The sequence below is a fragment of the Solanum verrucosum genome, unplaced genomic scaffold (assembly GCF_900185275.1).
Source record: "Solanum verrucosum unplaced genomic scaffold, falcon-dt-bn FXZP01000154.1, whole genome shotgun sequence".
NCBI lineage: Eukaryota > Viridiplantae > Streptophyta > Magnoliopsida > Solanales > Solanaceae > Solanum > Solanum verrucosum.
In genome coordinates, this window is record NW_026020217.1 from 1,873,509 (window position 1) to 1,893,858 (window position 20,350).

Consider the following 20,350-nt stretch of genomic DNA (forward strand, 5'->3'; position numbering starts at 1 on the left):
TCAAATAATCTTTAAAATTCATCTAATTTAATTTATTGTTCTCCACATTATTTTTAACTTTAAATTATTAGAAAGGAAAGTAATATCATAGGTAAATAATAAAGTAGAAAAAAGAAAACAAATATTTATATGAAGCAAAGTGTATTTATGCGGGACGAGTTGAAACCAAAGAAAAAAGTCACGCAAGACGGGGCGGAGCAAATTGAAATTTTTGTAGGTTATGATAAAACCATCGTGCACCCACTCTGGCCCATTGCCATTCCTAACCGTTCCTAAGCAAAGTCCATTTGAGTGCAAGAAGTGGGGCATTCTTTCCAATTTTTCAAAAAAGAACCCACTTAAGTAAAACATTGTAACTATGCAATAACATACCCAATGTAATCCCAATAGATGGAGTTTGGAGAGAATAGCATGTACACAACCCTTGTCGCGGGAAAGTAAAGCAGTTGTTTCTAAAAGACCATTGACTCTAACTCATAACAAAGCAATTTTAAAAATATGAAAAAGGGCCAAAAATACCCTTGAACTATTTGAAAAGGTTTAAATATACTCTTCATCCACCTATTAGGCTAAAAATACCCCTCAGTCCACCTTTTTGGCCCATTTTTACCCTTAAAACTAACACCCCATTTTAAAAATATATATTTATTACTTGGCATTTTATTATTGGATAAATTAAACCCCAAATCATTTAATTTCTCTTTACCCACTCCGACCCATTCCAGTGCTCACAACCCAGAACCCAATTAAAAGACCCATGGATGTTGATCGCCATAATAGCTCTTTCTTCTTCCCTCTTTTTTTATTTAACAATTTCAACACTAATTTCAAATCAAATTAGTTTCCTTCAAATGTTTGAATATTCTTCTGCGTCTTGTCGTGATTAAGGAGATCCCCCGTATGTCATTGCAGAATGGTTGCCAATTTTTTACGACTGCGACATTGTGGTCGTAGGTTCTATAAATGTTGTCGTTATGAGACGAATGGTTGTTATTGGAATGGCAAGATAATAAAAAAACTTTTCACTTCATGTGACAATGTTTATACACAGTAAAAAAAAGTCGTTGGATGCCCTTGTCAAGAATGGAACATGTTAAAGAATTAGACGGTGAATGATATGGCTAAATTGGCAGATTTGAATTATGCATCTATCTTAGAGGGGAAAGTTTCAAGCTTAGAGTGAAATTGTATTAAGTTTGGTTAATGTTCTTATGTTTTAGGAATTGGTATGATTCGCAAGTTTCATTATAATGTATTTCCATCATTAATGAAGTAAATTTGAACCAAATTTGTTTTCATTTTTGGACCACGTTTGGTGCAGTTTAGTATCGAATTTTGGTTCAATTTTTTTTTATCTCCTTATGGTGCACTTTTGTTGCCTTTGTGCCACAGGGTTTTTTTTTTCTTTGGTTTAGTTTTGTGTTGTTTGCCTCTGTTTTGTTATAGTTAGATGCAATTTTCGTAGAGTTTGGTGTAGTTTTTACTGGTAGAGTTTTTTTTACCAGTTTTGATGTAGTTTCTCTAGTAGAGTTTAGATGTTGTTTTGCTGCTGTTTTGGTCTAGTTTGGTAGAATGGTGAATAAGGCAGGTTGGTGTTGAAATTGTTAAATAAAAAAAAGAGGGAAGAAGAAAGAGCTATTAGGGTTGAAGGGAAAAAAAATGAGCGATCAATATCCATGGGTCTTTTAATTGGGTTTTGGGTTGTGAGCATTGGAATGGGTCGGAGTGGGCAGAGAGAATTAAATGGTTTGGGGTTTAATTTATCCAATAAAAAAATGTCACGTAATAAATAATAATAATAATATTTTTTTCAAAAAGGGTGTTAGTTTTAAGGGTAAAAATGGACCAAAAAGGTAGACTGAAGGGTATTTTCAGCCCAATAGGTAAATGGAGGGTATATTTAAGTATAAATTATAGAAACCACATGTTATAAGTACTAAATATCATATCCCTTCTAGTTTTCTATTTATCAAAAATCTCTTTAAAATGATGTTTGCGGAATACATAGCGTTGTGCACTGGATACATTAGGTTTGATACATTCCACATAGCGGGATACATAGCGTTGTGCACGAAATACATTAGGTTTGATACATTCCACATAGCAAGATACATAGCGTTGTGCACGGGATACATGCGGGATACATAACGTTGTGCACGGAATACATAGCGTTTGATACATTCCACATGGCGAAATACATATCGTTGTGCACGGGATACATGCGGGATACATAGCGTTGTGCACGGGATACATAGGTAAAGTAAGGAATTTTTGAAAATTTTGAAATAAGTAGGGATAAATAGATATTAAGGTAAATAAAGGAGTGTAGTTAAGTAATTTGTCCTATATTTAAACCTTTTCAAATAGTCTAAGGGTATTTTTGGCCCTTTTCCGTTTAAAATAACATACATAAGCAAAACAGACATAACAAACAATAACAAAATCATTACATAGTATCCACAAAAAAAAAGGCACGGTAACAACAAAATAATGTGATAATCAAGGAAAAGAACAAGTATTAACAAAACTCAAAGGGCAAGAAACTACGAGATTAGTGCTAATGTTACCATGATGCACAAACACAACACTTGACTACCTACTAACCTTCTATCCTAATCCTCAGCATCCAAAACCCCCTAATTATGTAACTATGCAAAAAGTAATATTTGCCACAACCTGATGGACCAAGACAAAAGCCAGCAGATGCTTGAAATTAGTCAAGATGGTATTCAACTCCTACGTTTAAACTGTAAATTCTCAGAAGAATGCATGATTCAAATGACTACTAACATTCATACCATAGCAAAACCATCAATCCATTTTGGGTGGTAGAAGTAAGGAATATATATGACTCTCAACTGATGCTGAAGTACCAGACTTGCATCCACTGTCAGTTTTCCATGGAAAATTAGCAAATATCCATAAGAAAAAATTTCATCTATCACTGCTCTCCCCACAGAACATAATCTGTTTTCAGTTGACCTTCTGTAAAATCTTCTACCGGGAAAATTTAAAAGGAAATGAACCTGCACAATCAGTTTTACTTCAGAAAGGGGATGATTACTGATGCTTATGCATTCCCTCGGCAGAATTACACCTTCAACATTATATTTAGAAATAAAACTAAAAGACTCCCTTGCCTTGCATTATCAAGATAACGTGAAAAAAAATTCACTGTCGACTTGAAGCTACAGGTTGGCAGTAGAAAATGTAGCCATTCACCCACCAAGGCGATATGATCTCCCTCTAAATGCTACACCAGGACCGTTATCAGGTTGCACAGGGTTAGTTGTGGCTACACCAGAACCCCTATCAGGTTGTGCAGGATACGCTGTTGCTCCACCAACCCGATAAGATCTCCCTCTGAAAGCTGCACCAGGATTATCAGGTTGTGCAGGAGTACCAGTTGGTGCACCAATCCTCCAACGCATAACCAGTTTATGTCTATACATAATCAGTTAACGAAATTTGCAGGAAAGAAAAAATTCATTTCCTAAATGCAGAAAAAATGAGCATTTTCTTCACCTCTTTTTGTTTAGATTTTGTTAGGTGGAAATCAGAAAATCCAAATGAGCCAGGGGCAACCCAGCAGAAAAAAAAAAATTGATGGTCTAGGAAGCATTCAACTGCAATGACCTCTCTGGTGGTGCTCTGTGAAAAGATATAAACATGGGTGATTTCAGAAAGCAGTTAAAAGAACATCTAAAATCTAAATGACCACTGGTCAAACTGCAATAAAAAGGATACACCCAAATTGGTGTCTTCAGCAAGTTCTTCCCAGTAGCAAGTGGATGCAACACGGTTAAGAAGTAATAGAGATGTCCAGCAATGATCCCCAAGAGATCTGGCATAATTGGTGAACCAAAGATAACATCTAAACCCAGCATGGCCCATGGCAAGTAAAATGCCTGCAAGTTAGATACAAAGAAGCTTTTCACCAATGGACAATAAGATCAAGAACATGAGAACCGGAGAGGCTTGAAATAATTAAATGAAAGCACTGAATCGTACCTTTAGGGTCACAAGACCATAAATGTTGATATTAGCAGTTGGGAATTCTCTACTCCAGACATACAGAAGCATGAAAACCAGTGATACACCCAAGAATGGGGAACGGAAGAAGGGGATTGCAGATAAAGCCTACAGTGAAACAACATATTGAAAAATGAAAGCTTAATTTATGTGTATCAAAGGAACCAAACGTCATCTTCATTGTAAGATAGACAGTAGAACTGTAAAGAGGATAGCAAGAGAAAAATGTATCAGGTCTCAGCTAACTGCTAAGGCAGACACTAATAGGAGCTCATGTCTTGGGTAATTTACTCTCTATTGTTCTTCAGCATCTACATACCAATAATGTCAAAGCTCCAAATATCATCATCCACAGAAAATCTGCTGTTCGTCTTTGAAAAGGTCCACTCTCCAGTTGCACTCCATATCTCGCTCTATAACATCAAGTAGCAACAACCATATTTATTTCCAAAAAAAGTAAAAAAGGAGATCCTTTTACATTTCATATCTAATTTCATGTTTTAATAGCGCTCTAGAAAATGATTTCTTAGAGAAAAAGACTTCAAAAGAAAGCTACCACTCAAAAGTTGTGGAGACTTACATCATTAAGAGGCGAATCCCAAAATTAATTGAGAACTTTCCAAGAAAGAAGAAATTTGTAATCAATCTCCATACCTGAAGCAAATGTAGCATCCTGTAATTATTTAAGAAAATAAAACCTACAAAAAGAATTCCATGCATCATGGGTACTAGAACAAGAAACTTTTCAGACACCAGGATCTAGGCACATGCATGCAATGCAAAATGGTCATTTTCTGGGCTCAACATCATTTAATTCGATGCAAATTAACAAAAGAACATTAATTACTAGTATCTTTTGTGGAAATACAGGCATGTGGCACAATCCGAGAATTGTCAGAGTAAGCATTGATTATCAAGCAATACTAGAAATTTCAATTATTCAATGATATGGTGCTTTAATAATAAACACAATCAGGTATTTTCGTAAAATCTATAAAATTTAATCAAAAATTTTCACTTCAAAAACTACATTCTCATGGTTCTCTTCTTCAACATCAGTTCTTTATCAAACAGAATGCTAAAATGATAGTTTGGTAGCCCATTGTCTTTACATTTTTCAGTACCTCCTTGATACTGACAAAATATTTATTAACAAAGCAGTACCAAGGAGGTACTGAAAAAGTTATATTAGTCTGGACTCAATCAAAAACTACACAAACAAAATCAAGAGGGCCCATGAAGTGAGATATACTAATAACAGTATTGTCCCTATGCCTAACATAATAAGTTCGGCAAGCATCTAATTTTACCAAAGCACTTTTATTCCTTTCTTCCTTCAAAGCATCTTTTGTTTCCCTCAGGCAATTTGTCCATATGTTGATGCTTAGGCGGATTAATCTCCAAATCTTCTTCACCTTTCTTTCCACACTGTCCTTGCCAACAGTAGAGTAATTTTAAAGCTCTGAGGCGTCACCCAACAAACACCAAAGCATTTTTTTTTAGAAATAACAACCAAATCAGCCATGTTTAATTACAGTGCAACAAAGGACTAACAGTTTCTTCAGAGCATTCAAATAAAATGCACATGTTGCATAAGCTAAAACCCCTCCTCTTTAATTTATCTCGAGTCAAACAACCACCATAGGCAGCAATTCACCCAACATGCTACTTCTTTAGCAGCCTAAGATTTCCAGAGCATTTTTCTAGAGCCAACGAATCACAAAACTATGAGTTTGTCGTTGTAGCCATTCATAACAAGATTTTACAGTAAAGTTTCCCGAGCTATTGAAAGTCATGTATGTGCATCCTACTTTTCCTCTTCAATCTTTACTATCTGCGTTTTCTGTAAAAAGGAAGCTGCTTTATCCAACTCCCAATCATTAAAATCCTTCTGGATTGAAAGTTCCAGCTACCATAAAAAAACAGTCACCAAGCACACACTCTTGATCTAGAACCAAGCTGTAAATCGTAGGAAATTGGTTCTTCAACAACCCCTCGTCAAACCACAATCTAATCTTTCTTAATTCCCGACCTTTAATTTAATATTTTATTCTTAAATGCACAGGTTCCACATAGCCACCGCATTGGGAGAGGCTACAGGCTTAGGATCCCAAAAACCACTTATACAAGAGATTCCTATTGTGCATTTTCAGGTCCCTTACTCCAAACCCTTCTGTGTTTACTCGTTATTTTTTGTCATTTCACCATGTGGAGTTTCCTGTTGTCGACATTACCATCCCAAATGAAATCCCCTCCTCAGCTTGTTAATATGTTACTCCACCTTTGCTAGGATTGGTAATAATGACATTAAGTAAGTCGGTGTACCATCAAAAACATTAGTCAAAATCAATCTTCCACCAAAAGAGAGGTCAATTCCATTGATTGTCCTATCTGTTCTGTGCAACTGTCGAGTCAGGATCACGTGCTATTTGGAAGAGAGTTGGATAAAGCTCTTTCAAAATGAAATTCCCGAGCCACTTGTCTTTCCAGAATTTCACTTTCAGGCCATTCCAAACTTTGAATGAAATTTGTTGAAAGAGATAGTCCCAATATTTGCATGTATGTTTCCGTGGCCCAACCCCCCGTGTAGAGAATTATTTTGCTTTTAGTAAACAGTGGTTTAGTTTACCATGCTTTGCTGCAACCAATTCCTTCCATAAGCTATTGCCCTCCATTCCCCATCTCCATAGCCATTTTTACAACATGCTTTTGTTATGCTTGGCTAGGTCCCTGATTCCCAAGCCCCCTTGCAGCTTTGGTCTAACTACATTAGACCATTTAACTAAGTAAAACTTGTGCCCTTCACTGTTACCCTCGCAACGGAAGTTCCTCCCGACTTTATCCAGCTGCTTCAAGACCTTGCCTGGCAAAGGGAATTGTGACATGAGATATGTAGGGATACTATCCATGACACTAGAGCAAGTCTTTCTTCCGGTAGCACGCCTTTCCCTAACTATGTTCATTAATAAACCCAGGAGGGATCTCCATATACACCATTTTCTTCTTCTCCGTGAAAAATGCATTCTTCACATTCAACTGTTATCGGTCCCAAATCAAGATTAGTTGCTCGGAAAAAAAAAGATTTTGATAGTCTTCATCTTTGCACCTGGGGAATATGTCTCCTAACAATCAACTCCATAAGTTTGAGTGAATCCCTTAGCCAACAATCTTTCATTGGATCTTTAAATAGAGTGAAGACACATTTGCAGCCAACCAATTTCTTGTCTGGGTGGTGAAGTAATAAGTTCCCAAGTCTCAATTTTTGACAACGGTTTCATTTCTTCAATCATAGATTGATTCCATTAAGGGTCTACAAAAGCTTCCCACCAATTCAAGGAAATAGACATAGAAGAAATAGAAAAGGCAAAGGCTCTATAAGAAGTAGATAAAGGATTATAGGTGAAAAAAATCAAATAAAGGATATTGGGTACAAGATCTAAGTCTTTTTCTATGAGCAGTAGGCAAATCTAGTTCATTAGGAAATGTAGATAACTCATCAGTAGAAGAAGGTGCAACTTCCCCAGAAGCCATAAGCACTCCTGCCTGAATCCCTCTGTTTACCCCATCAGTGTTACATTTAAGTCTTCCTATTTGTGGCATTTTCTAGTAGACTGTGGCATGATATATCTTAGGCTTGTAATTGCCTAATTACTGGTTGAAGGAATGTTCCCTCAGTGGGAATGGAATGTAGCCATGGAAATCTGATTTTTCCCAGCTGCTGTAGAGTAAGTTGAACTTGATATATCATATATCAGTCTATTAATGTGACTGATCCTCCATGTTTGATTGAATTACTGTTCTTCCACAGCTCCCACGTGAGAATAAATGTTTGTTCCTGTGAAGGTGGTTGTGTGTTTGCTTTGTTCACACTAGGAATTTTGGGGAACTTGATCCTAATTCCTAGTGCTCTTAAATCTTTCTTTATTGGGTATTATCCTATAGAAAGGGTACAAGTTCTATTATCCTCACTCCAGGAGATCCTTTCTAAGCGTGGATGTTACCCATGAGAATCTGAGATCTAACATCACCTTCTAAAAGCCTCTAGAGGACTCTGAAAATTGAATGTTTAAAGTGGTATGTATTAATAAAATAGGCACAACTAGAGTGGCATCCATTATATCTATCACAAGCCAAACCATCATCGGTACACTTCACTTGGAGATCCTAATAATAGTTTCCATAACCCACTTAACTCAGAGTAATAATCAACTCCCCTTGCTTAGGGGCATGAATTTTATTTTAAATTTCAAAGATCTGGGCATCATTACCCTTGAGAGAGTAAGCGCTTAGTTGAATGCCAACTCTTTCCAACAAAGCAATAAATATTGCTTAGAGATTCGGAGGTGCATAAAATTTAACAGCCATATCATAACAAGGGAACTATCAGAATCTCATTGACAATAGTTAGCATCAATCAGATCAGGTGTTTTCTTTTCTCCAATAATATAACCATACAACTTCTAGACTTGATTAAACGTGCACAAGAATTTGGCCAAATAAGATACAAAACCATCTAGTTTCACAGCACTTATCTGTGAAACAGGATTATTATCCACTGCTTTGTACCCTCCATAGTTTGGACAAACAAAGATCTAATACCAACAAGTGTTCTGAGAAGAAATACTTCACAAATAGATGTCAAGGGTCAACCCATCACCAGAAAAGAATTCTGGAAACTTAACAGTGACTCGAGATCCAGCTGGAACTGTGATTAGACATCAAAACCCTACTGTTCATGGTCAGAAAGTGACAGATTATATGGGTGTGCTTGAAATTCTAGGGCGAGCCCCAAGAAAAGGAGTTCGAAAAAAAAACTTGTCAAAAGTGGGCTCATGCTTAAAGCCATGGCAATGACACGTCAAACCTTCTGGTGGCACATGAGGGTGCATCGGGAGGTATTTTCAACAGTGGCCGACTGGGGCTTAGTCGCCTTAGTCAGCTGGATCCTGCGGAAAAATTTTCAATCACGGACAAATTCAAGGAGGGAGAGAACTCGACCTCCTCCCAAAAACTCAACTCTAATGCTGTGCGGGAGGAAACCTCACATCAAAAGACAACAATGGCTCAGATACAATGAAGATTTTGACAGGGAGAGATGCCTTCTTGTATTATATGTCTTTTCATCCCATGAGAAGAGATATTTATATAATGAATCTTATAACTGATCAAGGAAAGACAATCAATCACAGTAAAAGAATATTATATTCATGTTATTATGCTAGGAAAATAAAGTCTCCAAAAATCATGCTATTTAATTAACACAATCACCAGTATGATATATTTTGGTGGCTGGTTAGCATTGTTAAGATGTTGATATAATAATGAAATTTCACCAAAATAAGCATATCTACCTGAAAACGAGAGAGTACTAGCTCATATAATAATGCAATATCAGCAGGATGATACAATCCCAACTGATATGCAACGGTAAACAGCAGACAAGCAGTTCCATAAGCCTTGCTTATAGGTGGAAGTGATTTATAGAACCTGCAATGAGAAAACCAATTAGATTTTGTAGTGAAAACATGGCATGGAAAATCATAAAGTAAAAAGCAGAGAAGATAGAATGAAAAATGGCCAAATGGATAACATATATGGAAAGCAAAAGATAACAAAGCTAAATACCAAAGGTTATAGGTAGGAGAGGACAGCATCCCATATCTATCAAATATAGTCCAACTCTCAATCAGTAGACGCTAGACACATACATTCCAAACTTTTCCTTTCTTTGGAAATGACATAAGAAATAGATTCTAAAGGATGCCTCACTTGAGAACACGCCACAGATGAATTTCGGAATTTGTACAGCATGAAGTTGCCATAGATAAATGCTTAACAATAAACAACAAAAGAATCAGTTGGGACCTCACATTTAGGAGGAATCATCAATATTGAAAGGGGAAAACCCCATTATTACTCAAGAGTTTAACGCAGAACTACTAGAAGAGGTAGACTCTGTCAGGTACAATAGATGGCATGTCATAGTGAAGTAGATCGGTCTTTAAGGAAAGAAATGCATAAGGCTTGTCTCTTGCAATTTTTCAAATAAGTTGTCTCATGCAAGATAATCTACAAAGAGGTCGGAATAGGACACAATAGATGCTACACACATGAAAAGATGATGTCATCTTTACCTTCTCTATTCACAGGTGACAGGGATCTGGGAAGTACTTTGACTATTTGGCTTAAACAGTGCAATGCCCTACACCGTCAAAGGTGCCTTAGCAAGCTGGATCAGATGGAGGACAAAAAAACTAGCTAAAAACACGTGGATCTCAAGCCTAAAATGCATTTCGTGGACAGCGGGTAAGGAAGATGCCAGATGTTTTGGCGGAAGATCAGTTTCATGTCATATTCGGAAATACAGATGACCAAGCACAGCTCATTGATGAATATGAAGATAATAATCAGCCTTCAATAAACACAGACACAAGCTTATCAAGTGCTTACATTCTTTTTCCATTTCTTTTGTTGATATAGTATAAATAATTTACATATTGTCATATACAAGTTTGCCCCTTCCTGCTCTACCCCGTGATAATGTCCAATGATTTTAATACTGACAAAGTTACTTCAGCTGGAATGAAAACTTTTGAATCCCAGCATATCACCAACACATTTAAAGGAAGTTAGCCCATGATTAATTTTCTTCCCAAGTATTGAATCTTAGGTTTCAACATGGAGAGTTTCAAACAATAGCTACGGCTTGATTCGAGCACATTGAGTAGAAGATCCAAGTTTGATGAGTTTGAAACTTTGAAGTTTCAGATTGGATGTACGTAGGGGTGGCAAAATGGGTAAAATTTATGGTTATCCGTGCGACTAAGTATTAACCCATTATAAATGGGTTGGTTATCAAAAAATAGAAAATCGTAATAAAGTGGGTTTGGCTGGTAATAACTAAGGAGGTCATCCACTCACCAATTAGGTTGTGTTGGGCATGAATTATGTGTTCCACTGGGGGTGCGAGACTCTCTCTTCTAAATTTCTATCTTCCTTCCTATTGTATTCATAGTAGATCACTCAGCCTGATTCTACTTAGAGAGAGGAGGGGCATAAGTTCTACAAAACGTGTATGTTAAGCATGACGATTGGTTCCTTGCTTCAAGACTAGATTGAGGGCATTCTGCCAATAACGTTTGAATGCGACAAAGGCAATAGGCGTCACTGAACTAGGTACTTTCCGACCAACTTCCCGAACTCCAACCAGCTTTTTAGAAGATGTTTGCTGCAGATGTTTCCTATGGTTTACGGGCGAGAGAAGAGAGTATCACATCATGTCAATATCAATAGAAGAGGTACTTCTAACTAATTCTGTCTAACCTTGAATGAACTACTGAATTACATTCTCTTCAATCCCTTTCCGGAACCAGCCCTAGACCTCTTCTTTTGAATGTTTTTCAGGGCTACTCTTTCAGTCGCAGGTGCTGCTACAACTAATTGGTTCTTCAGAATCATTTAAAAGTCGGTCAAATATGGATCAACCTATATTATCCATCATAAAATATGGATAACCCAAGTATCTACCAAGTGCACTCCTCTTAAATCATGTTTGATTGGCTTAAATATTATTCAAATGGACTTAACTTCCTATAATTTAAGAAAAAATGACTTCCATGCATAAAGGGGAAAAAAAATCAAAATTCTCCTTAAATAAGGAAAATATTTTTCAAAACTTTCCTTAAACCTCACCACCCGAAACAGTTCAGACCTGGGATCCGACTCCTGACTCTGACCCGAAGCCCGAATTTTGACCTCTAGACCACTCTTATCCAGAAAAATATTTTCCTTCATACCAAACACACTCTAATGGAGAAAAAGAATAAGAAAAAGATCGTGTAATCTGAAGTACTTATTTCTTTATATATATAATAAGAAGTAATGGATTATATGTATAATATGGGTATCCATATTATCCATTTGGTGTATCCATTTTTATCCATATCAAATATGAGTCTAGTCGAGTTTTTAATCCATTTTCACCTGACTCATTTTCAACCAAACCAAATCCGACTCGACCACCCCTTTTGTCACCCCTAGTTGTACGCTAACCATATGCCTGCATATTCTTTAAAATAAATTGGGTGTGTGCTAGCCATAAGCCAATAAACTGAAGCACCCTATTTCATCAGTTAGCTATGGAAGAAAATGTAATGAGAAGAAGAAAGATGATATGGAAGGGGTTGTTAAATAATTAGTGATAATCATGAGATTTTTTTTTTTTGCAAAGTGAGACAGCATTATAGGGTTAGGTGTTAGGATACACTAGTGTAAAATCCATCTTAACGTGAAATAGTAAGGAATTACTTTGAGGTACTTTATGGATGAATTATAGTGTAATCAGAAATATTTCCTTTTGTATACTCTATCATATTGTAATCCATCGTCCTGATCTGTTGGAGTATAGATAATTGGTCGACCCATGCAATTCATTACCATGTACTGGTCGATCCTCACTGTATAACACTATGGTATCAAAGCCCAAGGCAATATATTCATGTGAAAGTATTTTTCACAATTATTGATATGCCTTAATTGTGTTGTTTCCCATTGATTCAGGATGTTGATAACAAACATAATGTCAGAATGTGAGTTATCATGTATTGATCCCAATAAGGATTGAGATTGGATGAAAAGTGATGAGGCTCATGCACACTAATGGTAAGTTCCGATATCCTCTCAATGATTAAGCGAGATACAATGGCCAAGCTAATTTAAGCATGCATGAGTGTGACAAAGGCAAGCTTCCGCGCAATGACTTTTTAGCAAGAAGTTGGAGCAAATATGAGTCAGCCAGATACAACTAAATGCTAGGGCCTAAAAGACTCATTGTGTTGAATAATGAAGCGGGTAATCGAGAGAATTCTGAAATCAAATGGAATATGCAGCACAACTCACGTAAGCTCGGACAAAGTCACTAAGGCAAAATTCCAGAGAGCCCAAAAGATTCCACAATTTGACAAAGTTGCCATGAAGGCAGAGAAATGCAAGTAAGAGCTAGGCAAGGTGATACCAGATGACAAAGTTACATGATTAGTACTGAGAATTTCTTAGTCAATTTTGTTCAACATGAAGCAAGTCTCCTATGTTAGAAAACTCAAGCCAAGGCAGAAATCTATTAAGAGGCCTTGAATTTTCAAGAAATTAGCAACTGTTGCTTTTTCCCATGCTTTCAGTTATCCAAATATTGATGGTTAAATTCAAACATGGAGGGTTTGAACCAATCTAGATTGCTTGATTAAGACATGATGACTAGAAAATTCAAATTTGATAAGCTTGAATTGTGTGAAGGTTTGAATCTCCAAATGGTGTAGTGTACTAACAATATGCCTATAAATTGATGCACCCATTCTGATTTATAAGGCATAAAAGGAGAAAAAGAAGATAATAAGTGAGAGGTAGAAAGTTATATCCTCACACTAAGTTGGGAAGTCGACTGAACGAATTGTAAGACAACATTAAAGAATACAATATTTGTACATTTATTGAGTAAATTAGAGTCTTTGTCTGTAATTTGTATTCTCACCGGATTTTATTATTATACAAGAACTCCTCATCACCCATGGCATAATTGGCCGAACACATATTCCCTGATTTCACACTTATTCTTTCTGTATGTTGTTGCCCTGTTCACATCAAATTTACCATTCAATACTCTCCACGACGTAACAAGATGGGGCCCTCCCTTCCAAACAGTACACCTGAATGCTAATATCATTTATCGACATCAATGGTCCATGTGTTCCTCTTATGAATTTCTGTTATGTCATGACCTCTATAGACATACTTATTGCTTCTTCTCTCAAAATGTAACAATTTCTGGTTCTTAATTTGGGCATTATTAAACAAAGAGCAAGCTTCTGTGTTAATTCAATCATTTAAATGGAAATATAATTGAGAGTTGTACTACTTGACGCAACTAAACATAAAATCTCCAAATAGTTCAAACATCCCACAATCACAATAAGGGAAAATCCTTAATCCCATCTCATGACCCACTGAAAAGCCCTAACAGTTTAAAATTGAGAGTATTTCATAATGAAAATAATAGAATTAGCATCAGATTACACATATATATGCAAATAATTCCAAATAAAAACAGAAAACCCTAAAGTCGCCTTAATCTTTGAACACAAAACATTGAGAGCATTTCATAATCAAGTGTAAAGGAGGACTTACTCTGCAGGAGATGACATTGCGAATTCAGAACCCTTAACAGATCTCAAAGGCAATTGACAGGTTGTGTTCCCTAAGCAAAAGATATTCAACTTTGGTCGACGACAACAAGGAAATTGCTATTGGTCAATAACGATTTCAACGAGAATGGAAATTCCTTATTAGAGTGGGTCCCACATTCTAAATTTGCTTTCAATGTCTTTTTATTGAAAGTTTAAATTAAATTAAATAAGTAAAACTATTTCTCTAAAATTTTAGATATTTAATAAAATATTCAATTGGTAAATATTAGCATCATTATAGACCATTCACAAGCATTGAGAACTTTTATAATCACAAAAATGTTGAATATATTTTTAGATTTATGTTTTAAGTATTTTAATTAGGAAATAAAAAATATTAAATTTAACATTGGTTTTTTATTTTAGTTTTATGATAAGAAAGTGTCTATTTGTCAAGCAATAAAGTAGTCTCACATAAGAAATATTGGTTATGTGTATCATGACCCGATGCATCATCATGCCACGTGGCATAAAGTTATTCCTGTGGAAGACTTATATTGAAAGAAAAATAGTCCTTAGTGAAATATTCTAGAGATATATGGAGAAATCTTTGAAAGACCTAAGAATTTCATGGAATTACATGGGATGTCCTTTGAACATTCTAGTTGTGTAGAGTATTCTTGAATGATGACTTATTTATAAATAAGTAGGGACTTACATAATAATTATTATTTACATATTTGCCCCTAAGTTAGTAGTATAAATAGAGGGGTAACCATTTGTAAATCAATCAAGCAAGAAAAGCAAAGCTTCCAAGTCTTGAGTAATACAAAAGCCTTCTTAAGTAATTCTCTTGTGTCTTTCTTCATTCCCTTAGCGATCTAGTGTCGAAAAGGCTTACTTGAGCTTGCAAGATTGTGAAAGACTCATGAGCGAGTTGTCAAGTGTCGCACGTGCTTAGTAGAGTGTAAGTCTGTGACAAAGTGGTATCAGAGTCAAGGTTGCTAAGGGAATGACAAACGAGGGAGACATCAACGTTTCTAGCACCACCAACGTCAGGATAGTGGAAAAAAGCACCGAAAGGGAAGAAAGCACCTTAAGAGTAACAAGAAATTGTTACTCGACCCTAAACCAAGTGAAGCACCGACATCTCACCTATTTTCGACCACTGAAGCAAGTGACAATGAACGTGATGAGGAGCCCATTGACGTCACGTCCGGAGTAGAGCGGATCGCGAGGGTTGACACGGCGAAGCAGGATGTGAAGATCTTAGGCAAGCGCTTGAATAAGGTCGATGACAAGTTTAAGACTCTCAAAGACTTCACCCTTGAAGAGAATGACAACATCCACAAAGAGTTGGAGGTGCATAGGCATGCATAATATGATATGAAGGAAATCATCACCTTCTTGGAATGTCGGCTCATGGATGCATTAAGCACGACTTAAACCATGAAGGCCGAGACGGAAGCACTCAAGGGAGGAATGGAAGTTCGAGGATCTGTGACATACAATGGAGTTAGGAAGGCCAAGATTGAGGCTCTTAAAACACCAATGTTCAAAGGCGTTCGTGACGCACAAGAGGTGGAGAATTTCATCTGGCATTTGGAGAATCACTTCAAGTGCAACAGGGTGAAGAGTGATAAGAACAAGATCAACATGGCGGTGTTGTACCTCTCGAAGATGGCCATGCTATGGTGGAGGCGAAAGGAGTCGGAAATAGGGAAGGGCCTTTGCACCATCAACACATGGGAGCAATTTCGAGTGGAGTTCAAGAAGACTTTCTTCCCTAACAACGTCATCTATGAGGCAAAACATATTTTGTTCCACTTCATAGATGGGCTGCAAAATTGGGCTAGGATGAAGTTGGAGAACTAAAAGGTTAAGACTATTGATGAAGCCATCAAGCAGGCTGAAACTTTGACAGAGGAAGAGGAGAGGAGATGAGAGGTAGTCATGACCAAGGTGGGGGAGACTGTGGGAAAAGCAAAGATGAGCAAACACATCCCAAGAATCATGACACCTATAAGTCTGACGGCAAAAAGTATGGACGTCAAAGCGATACTCAGAAGAAGGTAGAGACTACAAAGAGAAACGGTTGCTATATACGTGGTGGGACGCATGGCTATGCAAGATGTCCTGAACTAAAGAACATTGGTGCCATATTATGGGAATTGAAGGAGAAAGATGCACAAGAACCAGGGCAAGGTTTGAGAACGACACAATTGGGCCTGATTGGACTATACAGAGATATCGCAAAGAAATTAGAGCAGCCAAAACAATATGGTGCACAATACGTAGACATCATGATCAATAGAAGACACGTTAGTACTATGGTCGATACAGGTGCATAGGCAAACATCATGACCAAGACCGCAACAACAAAGTTGGGGTTAAGGTACCACCCAAGTAAGACTCACCTCAAAATGGTCAACGCACCACCGACCCTTATGTGCAGAGTCGCTCATGGAATAAGCATCATGCTAGGCAAGTGGCAAGGTAAAACCAATTTTACTGTTGCTCCTTTAGACATCTTTGACATGATTCTTGGGCAAAAGTTCTTCCAAAAGTGTTATACAATGATTGATCCCTACCTCCAACGACTCTTGGTCATTGAGCAAGAAGGATCATGTATGGTCCCACTGGTTAAGGTACCAAAGACAAAAGTAAAAGTTCAACTATCGGCCATGCCGCTTGGGAAGGACCTTAAGAAGAAAAAGTCAACGTACATAGCTGTTATTGCGAGTGTGACCAGACATGACTAAATGGACTTTACCACCATGTATAGAGAAAGTTCTAGAAGAAAACAAAGGCGTGATGTTTGAGGAGTTGCACAAGGGCATTGATCGAGTCAATAGAGTGTTGGTCGCGCATGTGAGAAGACAAAATTCGGTTGTTCATGCAGTAGCAATGCGCCACGGTCGTCGTAACATTAAGTGGGGGAGAGTGTTATGACTAGACACGTCATCATGCTACTTAGTCACCACCTGGAATAAATTTATCCATGTGGAAGACTTATATTGGAAGAATAATAATCCTTAGTGAAATATTCTAGAGATATATGGAGAAATCTTTGGAAGACCTAAGAATTTCATTGATTTACATGGAATGTCATTAGAGCATTCTAGTTGTGTATGGTATTCTAGAATGAGGACTTAGTTTGTAATTATGTAGGGACTTACATAACTATTATTATTTATATATTAGCCCCTAAGTTAGTAGTATAAATAGAGCAGAAACCATTTGTAAATCAATCAAGCAAGAAAACAAATCTTCCAAGTCTTGAGTAATACAAAAGTTTGCTTAAGTAATTCTCATGTGTCTTTCTTCATTCCCTTAGCGATCTAGTGTCAAAAAGATTTACTTGAGCTTGCAAGATTGTGAAAGATTCGTGAGCGAGTTGTCAAGTGTCACACCTGTGACATGTGGCTCACGAAATAAAACTTCTCGGAGAAATGGGCAAACATTATTTTTTGAAACAATTTAATATATTTAAAAAATTATCTATTGTACTAAAAATACAATAATTAAAAATTTATAATATTTATATATATATAAAAGCATCCATAAAAAGAAATTAGTGATTTTCAAAATTTCAATTATGTCATGTAAATTAGAACAACAACATTAATCCACTTTACTCGTTATATGGAATGGCAGTTGAACTTCTTATTCATGTTGGTTAGGGATATTTTTGAGGAATTTCTTTTATTATTTTCTTAGTGCATTAATGCTTTTCAGGTTGTTCTTTTTTGTTATGGCAATAAAAAAATTTAGGATTAATCATTGTTTAAAAAATATATTTGATATTTAATATGTTTAATCATTGTTATTTTGTACATCATAAATAAAGGTTGAACTACCTCATATAACTCGTTTAATAATTTTCAATATCGTTACCTATTTAACATCATAACCACAATTTAGAATTATGGATCCATAATGTCACGATTTCAATCCGTTGTGAGTGACACCCACACTAACTCCCGTGGGAGAACCAACTAATCACTAACATGTAATGTATTAAACAACAAATAACAAACAATTTTTAAATGCCAAAAACATCTTTATCGGAACTAGATCAAAGTCTTAAACAACCGTAGAAAAACCCTTAGAAATTAAAAGTTGTGCACCAAAACACCTATTCTTAGTTTAGAATACGGGGATGCAACCCCAGAACAAACAGACTAAAGAGAGTCTAAGTTCGGAAAATGGACTAGAAAAATAAGACAAGTTCATGGCAGCCGGAGGAATAGCTCACCCTTGGATTCAGATAATGTTACGATCACAGTTGACGTCGCGAAGTAGCTACCTGAATATGTCTTGTACCCAGCAAAGAAACAACAAGTGCAATGTATGTACATAAACCATAGTGTGCTGGTAGGATCATCGGCCAACTTCAAAGGTATAAATGTAAACACATAACTAAAATATAGTAAAGACAAGTCAACACATAATCAACCAAATCATCAATACAACAAGACTTTCAACCACCAATCCTGATTTAATATTTATATGAAGCATATCCCACATGGTAACAAACAAGCCCGATTCACTCAAGGAGCCAACATACAAGAAAACAGTCAAATATGTACTAGACATAGTATCCGAGCCAATCGCTAATATCCAATGTCAGGCATGGTACTCAATCCAACCGTTAGTAGCTTGCACTTGCGTGGTACCGGAGCCAACCATACATATATTTCGTACCAAACGTGGTACTCGAGTCAACTGTTAGTACGTACCATGCATGGTACCTCAGCTCACTATGAGAATATCATGTACCAGGCTTGATACCCGAGTCAACTATTAGTCACACAAACACAATCATAAATCACAATGAAAATACAACCACACTTGTAAATACAAGTTAACGCATTAATTGCATGAGATTGTAAACAATTAATCATTTCACCTTTAACTCTTATGTTTTCCCTAACATGCATTGTAAAAGTTTCACTATAGAGACAATTAACATTCAACCATACATCGTAGTCACTTTCTCAAATCATGTTGAAATAATAACTATTCATAACGCAAGTAGAGAATGTATCTAGTTGAAGGCCATGATACATCTCATTCAAGAAAAATGTGATTTGAAGTGTGATAAAATCCACAATTTTATATGAAGATAATGTAGCATGCATAGTACAACTAAAGGGAGGATTCATAAAAGGAGATAGGACAAAATACATTTTAAAAAAGCTTTTTCTATACACATGTACTCCAAGAGAATAGTGATATAAATGTGCAACAAATTTGTTCAAGTGACAATGTGACTGACATATTCACCAAGTCTCTATCAACCGCAACTTTCAAGAAGATGGTGCACAAGCTTGGAATGTGAAGATTCAATTCTTTGGATAGATGTTCTCATTATGGGGAGTTGCTATGTGTTGTACTCTTTATCCGGTATGAAGTTTTGTCCCACTGAATTTTCCTTATATGGTTTTTAATGAGGTAGCCTAGATGCATATTATTAGATATGTGTACTCTTTTCCTTCACTAGAATTTTTTTCTTTTTTAATTATTTTTATAAGGTTTTTAACAAGGCACATTATCTATGAATTAGACATTCAAAGTGGTGTGTTATAAATATTGTGAATGTCTATCATTTAGAGAATGTTTAGGAACCTTAACTTTGGGAAAAATAATTCTTTCTCGTGTATAAATATAGTGAATGTCTATCAAGAAAAAAAAAAAAATCTCGTGTATATCATTAGCATTAATTTCTTATTCTCTAAATCATTTTTCAAGACTTAAAAGTAATCATGAATGAATAGAGGTGGATGTTAAAATAATCATGTCAATCATTATTTTGTACATGAATATGCTAAATTCAAATGTGACTATTATAAATAGATGAAATGAATAAAGTTTAAAGCACAATTGAGAGTTGTAAATAATTTTCATCTTAAAATTAATTTTGTTAGAAAGAAAAACTAAAAATCATGAACTGTCTTGCTTGATTATACTTTTTTTAATCTAAAAATCTATCAAATAATAACCCATCTATCTCTCAAAAATAAGACATATATTTAATCCTCACAAAATTGTAAAATTATGCTAAATAAGCTATTATTGAAGTTATTTCTTATATTTCAATTTATTTGTACAATTTTGACTTATTATGAAATTTAAAA

The 20,350-nt window shown here is 36.0% G+C and overlaps 2 protein-coding genes across 2 annotated transcripts in view; both read right to left on the reverse strand.

The window, feature by feature from the left end:
* LOC125830831 (40S ribosomal protein S9-2) overlaps positions 1-20,350 on the reverse strand; it is a 396,173-nt gene that overhangs the window by 236,452 nt on the left and 139,371 nt on the right. The window lies entirely within an intron of this gene.
* On the reverse strand, positions 2,771-14,418 carry LOC125830830 (derlin-1). The gene is made up of 7 exons (XM_049510005.1): positions 14,212-14,418; positions 9,384-9,519; positions 4,613-4,686; positions 4,352-4,445; positions 4,012-4,140; positions 3,748-3,908; positions 2,771-3,444 (listed from the first exon to the last, which is right to left on the reverse strand). Exons 1-7 carry the CDS (start codon positions 14,226-14,228, stop codon positions 3,219-3,221), a joined length of 837 nt encoding a protein of 278 aa, XP_049365962.1. The 5' UTR covers positions 14,229-14,418; the 3' UTR covers positions 2,771-3,218.